The sequence below is a fragment of the Leptodactylus fuscus genome, chromosome 2 (genome assembly GCF_031893055.1).
Source record: "Leptodactylus fuscus isolate aLepFus1 chromosome 2, aLepFus1.hap2, whole genome shotgun sequence".
Classification (NCBI taxonomy): domain Eukaryota; kingdom Metazoa; phylum Chordata; class Amphibia; order Anura; family Leptodactylidae; genus Leptodactylus; species Leptodactylus fuscus.
In genome coordinates, this window is record NC_134266.1 from 74992653 (window position 1) to 75014378 (window position 21726).

Below are 21726 nucleotides of genomic sequence, written 5' to 3' on the forward strand. Positions count from 1 at the left end.
ATATCTTATGTGTACGGGAATATAAAGTTTCTATATGTTTTGGTTTTTTGTTGGAGGGGGGGGATTTACTCAGTATATAAAGTTATAATCTCCGATTTGGTGTATAATCTACCAACACATACAATAGGAGAAAATCAAGAACATATACCGTAGCTTCCATAAGCTTCTATGTAGTGGTACAGATATAACAAAGTTTATCACACTTTGATATAATATATAATATACATAATTTGCACATATCATCTAGTTTTAGCATTCTGATATTGCTTTTTATGCTTTCCCTATGCTTGTCTAGCTTCTACGATGGCAATGAATGAATGCCACACTCTGTAGTACAGCAATCTTTCTGATTTAGAGGAAGTGTTGTCTCGTACATTGTAGATGACTTATACAGTGCGTCTCTGTGAGTGCTGCAAGAGTTAAGGGAGGAAAATATTTCTCCTAACATCCTGTTTAAAAAAAAAATCCTGGATCTTAGGTGTGGTTTCTGTTGCTCAGGTCCACCCTACAGGATTCCTGTGTATCTCCCACAGTGACAGTAAAGGTGTTGAGTTGTTCTAGGTAAGAGAATAGGAGGAGGTGAATTAGAGAGTAACAGGTTCTACTTAGTGTTATGTGTCTTTATCTTTACTGTTGCAGCCCCTAAATACCCCTAAAAGGTCTAAAAATAAAGCATTACATCCTTCAAAGCCAATGTATGTGTTCATTATCATATGTATATTTATATTACTCAATTTTCTGTCCCTGACCCATCAGTACTGTTCAGCAGGGGATATATAACGTATACAATTGCGTACTCTATTCCAGAGCTGATAGCTGATATTATGTTCACTAAGTGATCCTGTAAGGAAGTTGTTCAGAAGGAAAGTTTATTGGGGACATGTCTATGAAGGGCTGCATTTACAATCGGCATGATTTTCCATAGCAAATTCGATTTTAACACTGTCACTTCCAGACTACTTGGTAGTAGTAGCTCCAAAGAAGACATCTGCTGAGCAGCTTTCATACAGCTCTTCTGCTTTACCACACAAGAAGATGGGACTTGAAGCTAAGATTTACCTCTAGTGACCCTTACTTGTATATAAAGGACTTGCTTGTATAGCAATTCCTATCTGAATCGCTCTCTTTATATGTGGCAGCAATTCAGGTAAGAGGGCACAATGCAGAAATTAAAATCTATTGGCTTCCAGTCTACAGGCACTGTGATGTGAAGAATAGGGCAGATGCATTGTGGAAAACCTTTACATTTTGGATGTTGGCCAAAGTGAGCATCCATTTTTATAGACCAGGGCATTGCTAAAATACATTTTATTGATGTGGCGATATGCGTGGAAGTTTCAAGGCATGAACAAATAAAGCTGGACAGTCACAAAATCTGCGGGATTAATGTGTATCCTCCCTATTCACAGCTATTTTTCCTGCTCAGCTAAACAGAGTGAAATTATTTCCTGTCTGTTGCTGCACATAGTCCCGATTTAGCTGAAACCGTCATCATGGTTATTTCTTCTTATGAAAGGACCAGATTAGCTTCTGCCAGATGTGACTTTACCGCCACAATGTTCTTTGTAGGTGAATTGTTTCAATAGTCTTTTGGAAGGGAACCAGATATTGACACAGAATAAAATATTACTATGTATAAAAAGTGAAGCAAAATATCTGAATCAAACTTTGTTTCATGATGATGTTCAGAACACAATGTTGTATGAAATGCAACTTTGTCCATCAGAATTGTGGAGTGCAGGGCTTGATAACCCCCCCAATAGTACAGTTGACTACACTGACTACATAAGGCTATGGTAACCCACCACTGCTTGAACTGTCTTTGGACTGTATACTGTCCGACTATCAATATTTCTGACATTCTGGGACTTATTATACTACTGCTGGATTTTGAGTCCGCTGTCTGTGACCATGATATTAGTTTTCCTTTGCCGTGATAAGTTTGATATTATTTACCCCGATCTTGTTATATCCAGTTACTCTCTCTTTTATTAGTTCAGATCAGTCAGCGACTACTGTACTTCATACTGATTGTATTTTATGTGACACCAGGAGACTACATCATGTAACACAGTCCCAGTGCCTAAATGCACATTCATGAGTATGGACAGCACAAGGTAAAGCGGGCCCGGATCACCCAAAGGTTTTCACCACAATCTTATACTTGCCAATTTCCAGTTAGTCTCTGAGGCTCCTGGAAATATTAGAGAACCCCCCAAACCCTAGAAACAGTTATCAAATCTCCATAAGGTGACACACCAACTGTAATAGGTGTTATATATGTGGCAATGGGAGACTAATGTTATGTAAATCAGTCCCAGGGACCAAACTCACATTCAGGGAGAGGGACTGCAGGAGATAAAGTGGGTATATTTCCCCAACAGGGGTCTGTCCTGCAGTAAATGGGGTATGAGTATATCACTATCCTCTACCTCCAAAAGAGAGATCCAAAAATGTTGGCAAGTATGGATTCTAAAGAAGTAACTTGAGGATTCGCAGCATAGAGATTCCTATATTGCAGTCATGGATGGTAAATGCCCAGCCCAGGTCTGACCGACTGAATAGGTTTCTATGGAGTTTTGGTATATGAGATCCACTCTATATTATCCTTCTACTCAAATATTAAATAAGATCATGATAAATCGAACAGAGCTAACAAAGTTACGCTATGTGTTATGTACCTGCTTTGTGTCTAGTATAACCACGTGATGTTTTGTTTAGGCTGGAATCACACGTGCAATTTTTTTGTGTTATTTTTTAAATAGTGTTTTAAGCCAAAAAAATAAGTGGATGAAAAAATAATAATAGTTTTTGTAGATCTACTCCTTACTTTGGTGAAAAAAATTGCATCGAAAACTGCAACAAATAATAAGATACCACAATTATGCAACGTACCAAAATGCTTTCTGAGTGGAATCTTTTATGCTGTATTTGAAATTTAAGACATACACGTCTTTTTTTTTTCCCAAATCTTTTGTAATGGACCGTAAAAAAAAACCGGTAATGTCCAATTTTCATACGTTTTTACAGACAGACGGACCAATACAAGTTAATTGATCCATTTCTAACAACTGTCAAAATGGATTTGCATCCATTTCATAAATGATAAAAGCAGATGAGTGGATTGGTCTCAAAAAATAGGCCAATGAAGTTCATTGATTGATTTTTAATTGACTGTATTTAAAGTCCTGTGTGGCCTTAGCCTTGCTGACGAAGGCATAATAGGTGCATATACAGCATTACATCATGATAACCACATGTGAAATATAAAGAACCACTCCAGCATCATTGAATCTTTGACAAGTTAGGACCGGTTCATATCTGCATTCAGCAAATCTGGTTGAAATCGTTATTTGCAATCTTCAAAAACTGATTTTGAACTGTCTGGATTAAAACCCATTGCTTTCAATGAATTTTAAAAGTAAGGTTCACATCTGTTTTTGGTATTCTATTCAGGAAGTCCGCTTGGGGATCCCTCAAATGGAATACCAAAGGCATTAAAAGGCGGTGAGCTAAGAAACCACATGGACCGCATAGACTATAATGGGGTCCGTGTGGTTTCTGCTCGGTTCCCGCTGTTTGCAGGACTTCCCTCTCCACTTGATTCATGCGGAAACTGAGTGGAAATCACACGGACCCCATTATAGTCTAAGGGTTACATGGGGTTATTTAGATAACTTTTAATGCATTCAGTATTCCATTGGGGGGGCCCCCAAGAGGACTCCCCGGACAGAATACTGAACGCAGATGTGAACCGGGCCCAAATTCATCTAAAAAAACTGATTTGGGTATCAGCTGCATAACCGTTTGGAATCCATTTTGTACCAAACCGTTTTTCTATTAAAACTGTTTGCAGCCGGACGGATTTGGTTTCAGAGATTTACTTTAGGACATACTGTCTGATAAGTAAGGAGATGCCTGCAGAGGAACTTCCCCCAAAGCCATCTACAAAGTAATACTAGACACAGATGACATTTAAGATAAGATAATCCTTTAATAGTCCCACCAGGGGAAATTCAGTGTGATACAGCATGGATAATACAATAATAATAATAAAACAGGCATTACAGTGACAGTAGGTACAGATAAAAAGATAAAGGAGAAAAGATAGTAGGAGGGATATCACAACTTCAGGATCTTACAGTTCTCTATCATGGAGTGATCTACACTTAGCCCAATGTTGATTGTACAGCCTTTCACATACAAAAAGAAAAACCCTCTGACTAATACATTTTTTACTAGAATATTGTTAAACCTCAGTCTGATTTTCATCTTGAAGGAGAGCTAGAGGATGTTCCAGGTTAGGTATGGTGCATGCAATGATCTGATGTCTGATACATAACAGAAGGGAAATCCTTGAAATCACCAGGTACTGTACACACAGCAAGTTTGAGATTAGCCAGGAAAGACAAAGTAACACCACCAAGAAAAGCCTAAATAAACGGCTCCAAAATTAAAAAAGTAATTTGAGCAAACTTGTAACCCAGCAGATGCTGTAAAGTGAGCAGCTGTGTCAACACAAATCGGTAATAATCCCATGTATAAATGGCATCGAAGGGTCTGTAAAGAAACCATGACAATATGAAGTGCATATGAGTAGACACTTTCATTAGGAACAGCTAACATGGAAAACTTTCCTTCCAACTCCCAAAGTACAAGAAAGAACAGCTGGGAGCAATTAACTGGTCGGACAGAATCTGCAAGGTTCAGCAAAGCTACGACCAAGAATCGGACAAATACTACTGTGTACGCACAACTACAATTCTGCTCCAGCTCCTTCCAGAAACTCAGACTAGAAGGTGTTGACTAAATGTATTACAATAAATAAAAAAAACAATACCTGGACCTGCAAATCAAAATGGGCAGAGGGACAGTGCACAAAACGCAGCATGGCTCTCAACTACACTATCAGGGTGAGGGTGATATATTAGGTATGGACGAGTACTATCAGGAGTGGGGAGTCGTTCCTCACCATTGAGCGTCATCACTGGGTGGTAAGGAACGCTCCTCCTCTCAAAGAACAGCGCTATGGACACTACTGTGAGCCCTTCTGACAGTGAAGAGCTACGATAACTGCACCGATAGCTCTTCTCCGGGGGCACAAAACGAGAAAGCCGAATTCAGCTTGTATTACACTGTATGTGCCCCATGAGGTGAAAGTCCTCTTTAAATTGCAATTGGGATTAAAATAAATCCATAGATCTCAGACCTTCATAAAGCTCTCCCTTCTATCATATCTGATGGCTTCTATTTTTTCACCTTATAAAATATTATCGAAACGCTATAATACTGTTGTATTAATAAAATACTTTTCCTCCAATTTTTTTTGCTAAATACATCTTGGCAGCCATTAGTACAAATTGCAGCAGTTTATGGATATTTAATGACCATCCTGTTACAGAAATTGTACCGTCTTCCTGAGAACACTACTTTTGTGTATCTTAGACCCAGTTTCTCTACATCCTCTAAAACATTTCCCTTCATGGTCTGGATATAATCTACTTAAATAATTTGAAGGTGTCAGACATGCACTATATAACATATTCAATGAGATTTCTAGTACAGAGGTTTGTCTATTACTCCAACCTAAATCTGTTGCAAATTTCTGCCAAGATTTTAATGAAAGTTCTTCCCCTAATTCCATCTTCTATTTAATCATATGCCGTAATTTTCTGTACCCAGTCTACTATATCACAAATATATCAAATGTTTTTGTATTTATAAAAAATATTTCCAAAAAAAATGTATAACCAGTAACATTAGATTCATATTTTCTTCAAAAAATTTACAATTTCTCACTAGCAAGAACCTCAAATGTATCAATATCATTTTCCCACTTTAGTAATTTTCCATCAATTAAAAATTGTTAACTGAAGTGAGATCTTTGGAGATCCACCATCTGAATCCCACCCTGTCCAGACCTGGTTTAAAACCTGGATATTCAAGAATATTGAACGGTCTAAAGAATTCCGTTTTCAATTTTACTTTCCTGTATACTTCTTCCTAGATATGCAGCAAGTATTACATATTAACAGCTTCACAGAATACAACTTCAGATTATTTCCCAAGCTCCCTAAGACTGTATATATTTATGGTGGTACTGGCATAGCTGTATGGGCAACTCTGTAACAATAACTATTGTGTGGGCACTGATACGTTACTATAATATTTTATAGATGCTACTGTGTATCTGACACAGTATCATAAGTAAATCTGTGTGATTGATACAACTGCATGATCATTTATGTTCTAGGCTAATGTTTTTATTGTAGGGTCATTGCCATTTGGTAACTTCAGCAGGTAACAGGCCCTATTTAGTTACTGATCCTGGCTTCTGCTCATGGCTGCTGGCGCTTGCCCTTCTGCGGAGGTGTCTTTTCAGACCCTGGGGGTGTAATGATCAGAATCCTGGGAAGGGGGGAACATAAAAAACACTGTTATTTACCTCTCTTGGGCTAAAGCAGTCTTCAGGCCTACTTGGGTGATGTCTTCGGGGTCTTCGGATGGGGGGGAAGTCTGTTGTGGGGGCGCCATGTCAAAAGTTTCCCCACGGGGCCCCACCATTCCTAGTTACGCCACTGAATTAGGGGCATAGCTATAGGGGGTACAGAGTTAGCAGTTTCTACCTGGCCCTGAAGGCTTCTCTGCAGTATATAAAGACACTGGTATTATATAAGCAGGTATTATTATTATTAGGGGCCCTGTTACAGCTTTTGCATTACGGCACAGGAGTTAGTTAGTTGGGAAGGGCTATTAGTAGGCAGGCTAGCTAGGCAGACATGGAGGTGGAGTAAGGGGGTGAGAGAGGGAGGTGGAGTGAGCAAAGCATTATGCTAGTTGTAGGATATTAGTACAGGAAGCTACACCAAGTAAACAAATGCAGGAGATGTCTGAAGATCCCAGAGAAACACAGAAATCACTTAAAACAATGCTAAAGTTATTTGGGTGTACTTATTAACCAATTAATAGCACTAATAGATCTAAAAAAAAGAATTTTCGCCAGGAAAACTCTTTTAAGGGAAGTCAGTTGTGTTTCTACTGTAGTTCTTATTAGTTGGGTGACAGTACTGTAATGAGGTTACAGTTATGGTTAGTTTTCCATGTGTGACCTTAGTGATACATAAAATTGTTCAGATCGGAAGTGGACATGCCATATGTGAAATCTGTGTGACTACACAAGAACCCAGCAGAGAATGGGGCTCAGTAGAAAGCAGCTTTCTATTTGTCTATCAAATTACATCTATGGGATTGAGCAAATAAACGTTGCGGATTACAGTTGCTGCCATAAAATCATATAGGGGTACTTTATACCGAGTTATTGGAGCCCAAGGAGTCCCTATACTTTTGTGGCAGTTTATTGCTTCCTTGGTATGAGTGAAGTCACAATGAATAGACTTATTACCATCTGACTGAGGTTTTTCAAAGTAAGAATAAAGGGGAGTCATGGGAGAACCCCTTTTACGTGATCAGTTTGCATATACGGCAGCAAAAAATCCATAAATGACATCTCAGGGTCTGCACTAGTCCTGATGTAGAAATCTAGCGGTTGACTCTAAGGAGGTTTCATATGAAGAGAGGGTTGATCTGTGGTAACCAATTCCCTGTAATATATTTTCCAGAAATGCTGACAGAAATATTTAAACCAAACGTTTCTATTATAAAATCAGTAAGGTTAGCGCCCGCCGGTCCTTTTCTTTTGATCTGTTCAACAGCCGCATAAATATCGAATTTCTTTATTTTCTCTATTTGTCAGTTTAACCGCAGACATCTGAAAAGACTGGAGGCCACATCACTAACTCCAAGGCAAATACACATCACTCACTAGGGAATCCATTACTAGGGTCTATATATCTTACTATGGGCCTGTAATGTTATATTGTGCACGAGTCATAGGTTAGATAATATAGTAAGATTCAGGTAATTTCAGGGAACTAGCATCATTTCTTACATCTCACAGCACAAAATGTTCTATTAGGGAAAGAATATTCTATGCAAAAATATTTCATAATAACTCAACCACCTGGCAGAGCGTGTCTGTACCAAACCTCCAGCCATTTCTGTATAATGTCTTCACATCCCAGAATAGAGATGAATATGTGTTCTGTGTTTACCTGTGAACACTGCGCGTTTTGTTTTACAGTTCTAGCGGGATACCAGTAAACCCCTCATTTATGGTGCTGTACAAACAGAGAGGCGTGCGAAGTGTTTATTGAGGGAAAATGTCATTTCTGCTGATCTTGTCAATAATTATGGCTGGCTATCTATGGATCTCATTCAGCGGCTAGAATTTACCATATATAAAATCTTTTTAGCATACATACTTACTTTGTACTAGGAAATATTATTAAAATGGAGCTGCATATTATATATCCAACGCTGGACATATACATCAGATCCACTGATCTACTTCCTGACTCACTCAAAGGTCGTGGTGGGTTGGCCCACTGTCCCAGGTAGGGCCAGGCCTGGCCACATCACTAATGGAAAGAGGCCCCTTTCCAATAGAAGCTGGCCCAGGGAAGGTGAGTAAAAATATCAAACTTTTATAGTCACCTCTCCTGGTAATCTAGTGGTCTCTGGCATTCTATTCTGGCCTAAGGCTGACATCATGTGTCTCAGGGTCACCGTGAAGCCCAATCACACTGTGGATTGAGGCCTTAGACCTTATTCATATGTGAAAATACAGCAATGCACAGACTGTTTTTTTTAATAGTACATGGTGCAGGCTCTATCTTTGTTGGTTTGACCTAAAATAAATTAATGGATCCATTTTCAACAAATGTAAAATAGATTGATATCTAAGGTACAGCAAATAAAAATGAATCAGTTAGTTGGGGAAGATCAATGAAATGGCCTATTAAAAATTGGATACAAGATGACACTCGGCTATTAGAAACCGGAACTGAGAAGGATGCAAAATTAATACACAATGGCCTTCAAAAATAGACGTGTGTCCATTTTTTTACCGACATTAGATCCTTCAAAAATGGCAAAGTGGTGAGAATCTGGACTTATTTAGATCATATCTAAAGAAGCTGTCCTGCTGTAGTGTCAGAAGGTGCCAGATTATATAAGGGTGCATTCACACAATGTCTTTTGGCTTGTAATTTGGCACGTAGACGCCCTGGGAGCTTTTGCGGGCCGTATATGCTCCCATTGATTTCAATGGGAGCATGGATCGTATACGCAGTGCTATTTTGCGGCCGTGATTTTGCGGCTGTAAAATCACGGCCGCAAAATAGCACCGCATATACGATCCATGCTCCCATTGAAATCAATGTAAGCGTATACGGCCCGCAAAAGCTCCCGCGGTGTCTACGTGCCAAATTACGAGCCAAAAGACATCGTGTGAATGCACCTTAACATATACATGCCATTCCTGGTAGCAGCCTTTAACCTATAAAATACTGAAGGTCAGACATGGTGCTAGCCTGACTCACTTCCAGTCTTGTGGGTAAAGTACATTAAAAGGGTTGTCCAGGAAAAAAAAACATGGCTGCTTTTGTTTTCAAACACAGTACCATATCTGTCCACAGGCTGTAACTGGTAATGATAATAAGCCTCATTTACTTCAATGAAGATAAACTGCAATTCAAATCACAACCCATGGACAGATGTGGTGCTGTTTTCGAGAAGAAATGTTCTAATCCTGGACAACTTCTTTAATAATTACGGTAATGATAATTGATATCGTTGTTGTTGTTGTAGTTATTACTATGTTGCTTCAGATCAGGAAATCATTCGCTTTTTCATATTACATATGCCTTCTCATTTTGGAGATTTTCTTCCTGACCTTTGTAAAGCAAATGTTTGATAGCTGAGCTTGCATAGCATTTGTAGTACCCTAGAGACCCAACCTTTCTCTTGATTCCTGTACTTTCACCCCATTCAGTGAGATTAAATTACACTCATTTTCTGTATCCCCTGGTGAGTTGTTGTTTCAAAGAGACTAAATCAGCATATGCTTTATTAAATTACAATGAACAGAGATACATTAAAAAGACACAGCATGTTCCTATTCATTAGCATTCCACCCAGTCTGTATACTTCTATATACCAAGCAGAGAAAGATAATGATTGTCATCTCTTCCTATATCATATGGGAAGAATATGCAACTCTGACTTCCATGATGTAATTAGGATGCCAGTGCCTCAAGTATGCACACCAATAGAGGGCGCTGACTGAGAGTGTGCAAGTCTATCTTCCATGATGTAATTAGGAAGACAGAGTCTTAGTCAAGACATCCTATAGAGGGCGCTCCCTTTAACATCATGCCAACCTTCTCAGGTTGTTTGCAATGATGTTGGGATTTAATCAGATACAGTCTTCTCATCCAAGGATAGCTGTTTCGATGTACTTGCATCTCGTCAGCTTGGTGCAGAGAGGACTGACCTGGCAGAGGTGAGAGGCTTAGACAGGGTCAAGGGGATATCGTCACTCCATAAGGAGAGAACACCATATAGGTGTGTGGAGTCTTATTAAGCCATGAGCGCTCCACTGCAAAGGTACATGGGAAGAATATGCAAATCTGACTTCCATGATGTAATTAGGATGCCAGTGCCTCAAGTGTGCAGACCAATAGAGGGCGCTGACTGAGAATGTGCAAGTCTATCTTCCATGATGTAATTAGGAAGACGGAGTCTCAGTCAAGCAAGCCTATAGAGGGCGCTCCCTTTAACATCATGCCGACCTATTTAGATCTGTATTTCCTAATACTTGTGCAAGGTATAGTGTGAGAACATCTCCCCTCTATGGAATGAATGGAAACTATGCATTAACAATCAAGGATAACAGTGCAACAGTGTTTAGGAATGTGTCAGTGTCTCAGGGGAAAATTCCACAGTAGATGATGGGTAGATGAACTCAGTCATGGCTTAGACAATGACCTCATAGTCTCATATGTTGTTGAGTCATTTAAATGAAGCATGGCTGATTTTTGTGAACTTCTGATACTTACTTAAAATTTGCTTCCTTGCAAAAGGATGTAGATATGATGACTGGAAAAATATGGCGGGTCTCAAAAGTAAAGCATCACTAATAACACAAAGAAATTCCTGTATATACAATGGCAGCGACAAACATTAGGAAATATATTACTATGCACACCAGAATCTGCAACAGACTAAAGTGGAGTTCACATCTACATCAGGTTTTCCATTTTACTGTTCTGTTATAATAACAGAAAATTAGAAAGTTAGACAGGGATCTATCATATGACACTAACAGACTGGTGGAAAAGGCACGGTATGCCCCTGAGGTTCCAACGCAGTTGTGAACATCACCTTAAGATGTCAGGCAGGAAAATGCTGGAAAATGTTTAAAAATAACAACTTGCGCACAGCACAACTCGAAAGATCTTTCAAATTTTCAGACAGTCTCAAAATACTCTACATTTACCACAGTGGCCAATGGTGAATGATAAATATTCTGTAGCTTTAGATTACATACCTCCCAACTGTTGAAGAACCGAAAGAGGGACAAAATGTGCGGCGCGTGTAGCGCGCCGCGGCAAATTTAGCCCCGCCCACTTTTGTGTTGACTCCACCCACTCGTTAATTTTTCATGTGCCCGCACACAGTATAATCCTCCTACAGTCACCCGTAAATTATATGTCCCCCCTCTATCTCTCCCCCAGTTTCATATACACTCTTCATCTGCCCCCAGATTCATGTTCCTCCATCTCTGCCCCCAGTTTCATGTCCCCCCATCTCTGCCCCCAGTTTCATGTCCCCCCATCTCTGCCCACAGCTTCCTGTCCCTCCATCTCTGCCCCCAGATTCATGCCCCCCCATCTCTGCCCCCAGATTCATGTCCCCCATCTCTTCCCCCAGATTCATGTCCCTCTATCTCTGCCCCCAGTGTCATGCCGTCCTCTCCATCTCTGCCCCCACTGTCATACCGTCCTCTCCTTCATCTGCCCCCAGATTCACATTCCACCTCCACATTAAACTTACCTTCTCCTCCGCTCCCTCGCCGATCTCTCTGCCCGCCTCTCTCGCTGACACATGCGGCTGAAGGAAGGAGCTGACACAGGTCAGCTCCTCGCTTCCCCGCTGCCCGCGTCTCTCCCTGACACATGCGGCTGAAGCTGCTCGCGTGCTCGCTTCGCCGCTGCGTCTCTCTCTCACTGACACATGCGGCTGAAGCGAGGAGCTGACCTGTGTCAGCTCCTCACTTCGCCGCTGCCGCCGGCTCCTGGCTTGTCACATCGCGTCTACAAGCCAGGAGCCGGCAGCAGCAGCGAAGCGAGATGCTGACACAGGTCAGCTCCTCGCTTCAGCCGCATGTGTCAGCGAGAGAGACACGCAGCGGCGAAGCGAGCACACGAGCCGCTTCAGCCGCATGTGTCAGGGAGAGACGCGGGCAGCGGCGAAGCGAGGAGCTGACCTGTTTCAGCTCCTTCCTTCAGCCGCATATGTGTTCAACTCAGATCTGCGTCCTCTGGACGCAGATCTGAGTTGAAATCGGGACATACCTCCCTCCAACCGGGACCGCGGGACATGTCACCCAAATCGTGACTGTCCCGCGGAAATCGGGACGGTTGGGAGGTATGAGATTATCTAGTCTAAATTCATACTACCACTGGATTATTTTGCACCAGAATTTTGCTGTGATTTTTGTGCACATTGTTTCGTGTTACTTCATGCTCCCTTTTTATTGAAAGGTCACACCCCTTTCCAGCCATGTCCCACCCCTTGTTGGGCTAAAACAGTGAAAGCCTGTGAAAGATGAGTATTTTTAATAGTAAGCATGGTGAACTTTTCTCTCAACTGATTTGAGTATAAAAACAGTGAAAACTCAATGACCACCCAGCAGATCCCTTTATAGTCTATGGCAGTGATGGTGAACCTTTTTGAGACCAAGTTCCCAAACTGCAACCTAAAACCTACTAATTTATTGCAAAGTGCCAACACAGCAATTTAACCTTAATATTGTGTGGATCCACAACTGCGGATAGTTATGGACCTGCAAAATACAGTCCTGTGAGTGGGCCTTTACAGAGTTTTCAATGATACAAAACAACTTTGTACTGAAAGGTATTAGTCTGTATTTGGTACTTTTGAACAATTAATGTTCACTATTTACATTGTACAGAATCAGTTTTATAGTAACCGTGCAATATTATTATAGCTTGTAATATCAGTGCTATAAAACAGATCCTGTGTGACTTAAATAGTAAAGGGCCGCCAGACAGTACAATGTGCTCCACACTGGCCCCCACACAGTATTATATGCTCCACAGCGGCCCCTCATACAGTATAACATGCTCCTGTGCTTACTTGCACTCCCACACAGAGCAGCCGGGTGGCCTTCTTCCACAGTAAAGCAGGCGCTGATGAATGATGTCATCATACCTGCATCAGGGCAGAAGTACAATCTTCTGACAGTGTAAGCCGTGGTCCCACAGCGTACACTGATAGTTTTCAGGTGTATGTGCGTTTACATAAATATGTGTAAAGAAGCACAGCTTTCCCAGATTCCCCATTAGTGAGCGATCAAGGACCCTGGCTGGGGCAACGGCACACATGCCCAAAGAGAGGGCTTTGAGTGTTCCCTCTGGCACGTGTACCATAGGTTCATCATCACGGATCTATGGAGTCCACAGGTGTCCATGGGTAATGTCACGGGATGGTTAGAGTCTATACTATAGGCAATGTGTAATATATATTTCATGTGGAATGTATTCTCTAACCTGTTATATACATCAATGTGTAGTTGGCTGATTGGGGTCTAGTGTGTGAGCACATTGTATGCAAATACCTCTAACTAGTGAGGAACAGTGAGGACAATGGGTGGAGATAATCTGATCAGTGTCTCCAAGAAGATGTTGGATGGTGCATTGTCCATAGTAGACAGGGAGTCTGCTCTCCTTGGCATAGGTGAGGGGGGAAGGATCTGTGACTCAGCCCTTCCCACCCACAGATATAGGTGTAACAGTCTTAGTATATAGTTGTAGCTTGCAGTTAGTATGTGTTAGCCGGCCTGTGCACAGCTCTGCAGAGAGCCAGGATTTAGTTACAGGACCAAGGAACCAAAGTTATCATTGGATTGTGACTTCTGTGGACTTATTGTTATTACGGTTGATGTGACCGCCGCCGGCTACTAACTTTGTGGATTACAATAAATTGCTGTTGTCTCCCGACCTCTTGCGTCCGTGTTGATTCAAAAGACCATCCGGAGGAAGACGTATACCTTTGCTCCGTGACAACTGGTTGGCAGCAGTGGGATCAACAGCGGACAGCGAGATGGACTACAGCAGCCCAGCGATTAATGGAGCCACAACCTCAGAATACAGGAACTGGACTATGGCAAGTCTACAAGTAAGGGCCCGGGAACTAAACCTGAGTTATCAGGGAAGAACGAAAGAGCAACTGATCGAGGCACTGGAGGAGATGACCCTGCAAAGCGACCATGAGGAGGGCTGCCCCCAGGAGACAGTAGAGATACGGGAGTGGCAGGTACAGACCCAAAAGAGTAGATGGGTTGTTTTGTATGAGGAGGAGTTGGCAGTGCTGGGGCTAGGAGCAACTGCGGAGCAAAGGAGTAGAGCATTACAGAGGGCTCAGGAAACGGAGAAGGAGGAACAGAGAATGGCGCATGAAAAGGAAAGAATGGCGCATGAAATGCGAATGGCTGAGATAACTATGCGGAATTATAATCAAACGTCGACCCCCAGCCCAACAGTGAGAGAACCACCATATGTCTCCCATAAACACTTCAAGACCTTTGATGAAGCGGCTGGGGATGTTGATGGATATTTTCAGGACTTCGAACACCAGTGCCGCCTGATGGAAGTCCCAGAGAAGGATTGGGTCCGGTATCTGGTGGGGCACCTACGAGATGGGGCTGCGGAAGCTCTCAGAGCCATGGACCCTAGTGATCAGCGGGACTATGAGGCCATTAAAAGAGCGGTGCAGAAGTATTATGCAGTCACTCCAGAGACCTACCGAGTTCAGTTCCGCTCTTTGTCTTACAATGGGGGAAGCTCCTTCCACATGTTCGCCCACAAGTTGAAGCAAGCATGCAAGCGCTGGCTAGAAGGAGAGGAGGCTGTCACAGTCAATAAGATCCTCCAAGTCATACTTAAGGAACAGTTCTTTTCCCAGTGCCCCGCTGAGATCCGTGAGTGGGTGCTGGAACGGAACCCAGCCACAGTGGAGCAAGCTGCTTCCCTTGCAGATGAGGGCCTGACCATCAAGCCGCAGTGGAAGAGGTTGTTTGCAGAGGAGCGGAAAACTACCACAGTCCGCCAGACACCCTTCATCCAGCCACCCACCTTTCGTGCCCGGCCTCAGGATTACAATTCCCCCTCTACCCCTGCCCCAGCCCATCGGCCTCCAGCTATGAACAACCCTGTCCCTAGACAACGACCTACTGGAAGAATGCTAGAGCGCAGATGTTTTGGGTGCGGGCGGCCTGGACATTTGCAAGCTAGTTGCCCTGTTAACATGGGGGCACGGGCCACCGTGGCATCCCGGCCTATTCACTACCTGGGAACCACCCCTAGGACTGAAAGTTTGGCCCCATTTCCAGATGACTCCATGAATGACCCATCTGTTCCACCTCCAGGGGTCTATGGGATTCAGCCTTCCGCCACACATCCCGCAAACCTTCAGCGGAAGCACTTGCAGGAGGTCCTACTGGATGGCCGAACAGTTGTTGGATTCCGGGACTCGGGAGCTTTCCTAACATTAGCGGACCCCCGAGTGGTTCGACCCGAGGCCCTAGAGGAGGGCCCTGGCCTTTCTATCGAGTTGGCAGGAGGTACTCGGAAACGTATTCCTAAAGCTACCGTGGAACTCGACTATGGTTATGGACCAAAACGATGCACAATTGGTGTGATGAGCGGGCTGCCGGCCGATGTTCTGTTAGGCAACGATGTTGGAAATCTACAGTGCCACTTTGTGGGAGCAGTGACCCGAAGCCAAGCTCAGAGAGACGCCAACATGGATCGACCGGATTTTCTGCCAGATGCCAGCCCTTCAACTCTACAACTTTACCATTCAGTACCGCCGAGGGAACCAACACCAGAACGCAGATGGGTTATCCCGGCAGGAGGACATATGAGCTATAGAGACTGATGTGCATTCCCCAATTTACCTGTGTAGGCCAATTGTGTCATGCACATGTTTTGAGAGGGGGAGGGGTTGTCACGGGATGGTTAGAGTCTATACTATAGGCAATGTGTAATATATATTTCATGTGGAATGTATTCTCTAACCTGTTATATACATCAATGTGTAGTTGGCTGATTGGGGTCTAGTGTGTGAGCACATTGTATGCAAATACCTCTAACTAGTGAGGAACAGTGAGGACAATGGGTGGAGATAATCTGATCAGTGTCTCCAAGAAGATGTTGGATGGTGCATTGTCCATAGTAGACAGGGAGTCTGCTCTCCTTGGCATAGGTGAGGGGGGAAGGATCTGTGACTCAGCCCTTCCCACCCACAGATATAGGTGTAACAGTCTTAGTATATAGTTGTAGCTTGCAGTTAGTATGTGTTAGCCGGCCTGTGCACAGCTCTGCAGAGAGCCAGGATTTAGTTACAGGACCAAGGAACCAAAGTTATCATTGGATTGTGACTTCTGTGGACTTATTGTTATTACGGTTGATGTGACCGCCGCCGGCTACTAACTTTGTGGATTACAATAAATTGCTGTTGTCTCCCGACCTCTTGCGTCCGTGTTGATTCAAAAGACCATCCGGAGGAAGACGTATACCTTTGCTCCGTGACAGGTAACTTCTATTTTAATGCACAGGCTCTCCATTTTAGGTGCCCCCCAGCGGACCCGAATGATGGAAAGCTTGGAGCTAGTGTGAACCTAGCCATACCCATTACTTTCTTTTGGAAGGTGGGGTTTTCAGTGGTGGGGCATGGTTGGGGTGATACCTCCCTTAATGAAAGTATGGGTAGGACAAGGCCCTCGCTCAATTAGGGATGATATGGAGAGAGCTCCTGTATAAAGTATAGGTAGGGCAGAGGGGGACCATCACTCAGTTATAAGCCATAACTGCAATACCTATACTTTTATTAAGGGAGCTCTCTCAATATCCCAAACTGAATTTATGGAGATGGGAAGGGTGCCCTTACTGTGTATGTATTATATATAGTGGCAATAGTGCCCCCCACAGAAAACAGTCTCCCACACACACGTCCACTAGCAATGTCATTAACTTTGGGGGGAACTATAACTGTAACACTCCCTAAAAGTGCCCCCACACACACACACACACACACACACACACACACACTAGGTAATAGTCTCCCTCCATACACACCAGATAATGTTATTAACTGTGGGGGGGGGCACTTAACTTCTACCTTCTGCTCAATCCACTCCTGGCTTTGGCTCAGAAAACTACAGCAAAATGTGCAACAAAAAAGGTACTTTTCCGCAACGTGGAAGCATTAGCCCACTTTCACCAGCCTGAATGGTACAACAGCAGTCTAGATTCATAAGGTTTCTCCACTGTTCAGTAAAACAATATTTGCTCTTTTGCTTGATGGAACCTTGTTTTTCTGTTTCCCTTACACAGCAATGGCACTATCACAATCTACTGTCCTTTGACCCAGCCATACAGAGACAAGTTAGGCTTTTGGAGATCTGAACACTAGAGATGAGCGAACAGTGTTCTATCGAACACATGTTCGATCGGATATCAGGGTGTTCGCCATGTTCGAATCGAATCGAACACCGCGTGGTAAAGTGCGCCAAAATTCGATTCCCCTCCCACCTTCCCTGGCGCCTTTTTTGCACCAATAACAGCGCAGGGGAGGTGGGACAGGAACTACGACACCGGGGGCATTGAAAAAAATTGGAAAAAGTCATTGGCTGCCGAAATCAGGTGACCTCCATTTTAGACAAATAGTGGATTTCAAATCCGGGTCATATGAGAATGTGAACTTTGTGACTATGAGACAGGGATAGCTGTACAGGCAGGGATAGCTAGGGATAACCTTTATTTAGGGGGGAATGTTATTAAAAATAACTTTTTGGGGCTCTATCGGGTGTGTAATTGTGATTTTTGTGAGATAAACTTTTTCCCATAGGGATGCATTGGCCAGCGCTGATTGGCCGAATTCCGTACTCTGGGCAATCAGTGCTGGCCAATGCATTCTATTAGCTTGATGAAGCAGAGTGTGCACAAGGGTTCAAGCGCACCCTCGGCTCTGATGTAGCAGAGCCGAGGCTGCACAAGGGTTCAAGCGCACTTGAACCCTTGTGCACCCTCAGCTCTGCTACATCAGAGCCGAGGGTGCGCTTGAACCCTTGTGCACACTCTGCTTCATCAAGCTAATAGAATGCATTGGCCAGCGCTGATTGGCCAATGTATTCTATTAGCCTGATGAAGTAGAGCTGAATGTGTGTGCTAAGCACACACATTCAGCTCTACTTCATCGGGCTAATAGAATGCATTGGCCAGCGCTGATTGGCCAGAGTACGGAACTCGACCAATCAGCGCTGGCTCTGCTGGAGGAGGCGGAGTCTAAGATCGCTCCACACCAGTCTCCATTCAGGTCCGACCTTAGACTCCGCCTCCTCCGGCAGAGCCAGCGCTGATTGGCCGAAGGCTGGCCAATGCATTCCTATGCGAATGCAGAGACTTAGCAGTGCTGAGTCAGTTTTGCTCAACTACACATCTGATGCACACTCGGCACTGCTACATCAGATGTAGCAATCTGATGTGGCAGAGCCGAGGGTGCACTAGAACCCCTGTGCAAACTCAGTTCACGCTAATAGAATGCATTGGCCAGCGCTGATTGGCCAATGCATTCTATTAGCCCGATGAAGTAGAGCTGAATGTGTGTGCTAAGCACACACATTCAGCACTGCTTCATCACGCCAATACAATGCATTAGCCAGTGCTGATTGGCCAGAGTACGGAATTCGGCCAATCAGCGCTGGCTCTGCTGGAGGAGGCGGAGTCTAAGATCGCTCCACACCAGTCTCCATTCAGGTCCGACCTTAGACTCCGCCTCCTCCAGCAGAGCCAGCGCTGATTGGCCGAATTCCGTACTCTGGCCAATCAGCACTGGCTAATGCATTGTATTGGCGTGATGAAGCAGTGCTGAATGTGTGTGCTTAGCACACACATTCAGCTCTACTTCATCGGGCTAATAGAATGCATTGGCCAGCGCTGATTGGCCAGAGTACGGAATTCGGCCAATCAGCGCTGGCTCTGCTGGAGGAGGCGGAGTCTAAGATCGCTCCACACCAGTCTCCATTCAGGTCCGACCTTAGACTCCGCCTCCTCCAGCAGAGCCAGCGCTGATTGGCCGAATTCCGTACTCTGGCCAATCAGCACTGGCTAATGCATTGTATTGGCGTGATGAAGCAGTGCTGAATGTGTGTGCTTAGCACACACATTCAGCTCTACTTCATCGGGCTAATAGAATACATTGGCCAGCGCTGATTGGCCGAATTCCGTACTCTGGCCAATCAGCACTGGCTAATGCATTGTATTGGCGTGATGAAGCAGTGCTGAATGTGTGTGCTTAGCACACACATTCAGCTCTACTTCATCGGGCTAATAGAATGCATTGGCCAGCGCTGATTGGCCGAATTCCGTACTCTGGCCAATCAGCACTGGCTAATGCATTGTATTGGCGTGATGAAGCAGTGCTGAATGTGTGTGCTTAGCACACACATTCAGCTCTACTTCATCGGGCTAATAGAATGCATTGGCCAATCAGCGCTGGCCAATGCATTCTATTAGCGTGAACTGAGTTTGCACAGGGGTTCTAGTGCACCCTCGGCTCTGCTACATCAGATTGCTACATCTGATGTAGCAGTGCCGAGTGTGCATCAGATGTGTAGTTGAGCAAAACTGACTCAGCACTGCTAAGTCTCTGCATTCGCATAGGAATGCATTGGCCAGCCTTCGGCCAATCAGCGCTGGCTCTGCCGGAGGAGGCGGAGTCTAAGGTCGGACCTGAATGGAGACTGGTGTGGAGCGATCTTAGACTCCGCCTCCTCCAGCAGAGCCAGCGCTGATTGGTCGAGTTCCGTACTCTGGCCAATCAGCACTGGCCAATGCATTTCTATGGGGAAAAGTTAGCTTGCGAAAATCGCAAACTGACAGGGATTTCCATGAAATAAAGTGACTTTTATGCCCCCAGACATGCTTCCCCTGCTGTCCCAGTGTCATTCCAGGGTGTTGGTATCATTTCCTGGGGTGTCATAGTGGACTTGGTGACCCTCCAGGCACGAATTTGGGTTTCCCCCTTAACGAGTTTATGTTCCCCATAGACTATAATGGGGTTCGAAACCCATTCGAACACTCGAACAGTGAGCGGCTGTTCGAATCGAATTTCGAACCTCGAACATTTTAGTGTTCGCTCATCTCTACTGAACACCAGTGTTGAATTCGGTGGACATTTGCTTGACTGTGAATGGCCTGTTCATCAGAATGATTCTCGATAAACTATTCTGACTCCTTTAGTAGACAAGTTACTAATGTCCACATTATCGCATTTCACTGTATTATTATTTGATAAAAGAGGAATCTTAATATTTTTATACATTTATTGTTGTAGATAATGAAAAACCAATGAAGGTAATCGGAGATGATGATCTGCTGGACCATGAACTGATCACAGAATTAAGAAAAGATTATGGCATGACCTACAATGATTTCTTCATGGTACTGACTGATTTAGACATGAGGGTTAAGGTAAGTAGTAGTTTATGTTTGATAACCAGAATTTATTTTGTAATGATGTGACTACTCGGAAATTGTCATTGTCAATTCAAATGAATGCACAAATGTACACAAAAAATCCACCACATGTATATACTGTACCTTTATATTACATCCATTAGATGTATCAGAATTTCGTATAATGGTTTTCAAGTAGATCTTCAAGTGTACTTTACCCAGCTGCAGGAGGTATGTTTTAACATAACCTGTACCATGTCATAGATGGCATACCACCTCCGTAATAAAAGACGTACTGTTTAACATTCCACAGTGTGCAAAGATAAAAATTCGCTGGTGGGTAAAAGGAAATTCTTGTCAAAAGGCCAAAACTGCTAGTTATTTACAAGGTCAAAACCAGCAAATCGCAAGGAATAGTATTCCATATATTCCAATACCAGGCTATAACACCAAGGTGTAACACAATAACAAGTGGACCATTTTAGTGTTTAGGCGCTGAGTGCCCTTTTGTTGTATTTTACAGCATCATATTAATGGAACAATAAAAGGGTTTTTTTTTCTAAAGTACTTAGACATCTAAAGTGATTTGTAACATTTTATAAAAGTAGTTTTTTTTGTCTGCCTAGTTTTCAAAGCCCTAGTGAATCTCTTTAGAAAAATAAAACTTTTACCATTGACTTTGCAATTGTAGTTCATAGACTTAAACTGGCATTTTTCCTATTCCATAGCAATTCAGTGGAAATGTGTCCAGCTCTAAATCAGCCAGTGGTGTTGTAAGTAGTCCCGTGCCCCTTTTATATAGGGCCACTTCTGGCAGTCTAAGATGGCAAAGTTTCTCTCAGTAACGGTGGTGGCTTTCTGACATCTAATTCTACTATATAGGTGCTTCTTTGACATGACACTACTGCTGGTCATTTCAGGCTATTCTATTAGAAATTGTTGTACTGATGTTTGCATTATTACAGTTCACTTTACTATAGGAAGAATGTGCAAATCTGTCTTCCATGATGTAATTAGGAAGTCAGGTGCCTCAGTGTTGCAAACCAATAGAGGGCGCTCACTG

General features: G+C 43.3%; 1 protein-coding gene across 1 annotated transcript in view; it reads left to right on the top strand.

Moving 5' to 3' along the window:
* Positions 1-21726, top strand: part of CCDC80 (coiled-coil domain containing 80) — a 72257-nt gene that overhangs the window by 10336 nt on the left and 40195 nt on the right. The window contains exon 4 of the mRNA XM_075264004.1: positions 20542-20678. Coding sequence (XP_075120105.1) covers positions 20542-20678 — 137 coding nt within the window. The remainder of the gene's footprint in view (positions 1-20541; positions 20679-21726) is intronic.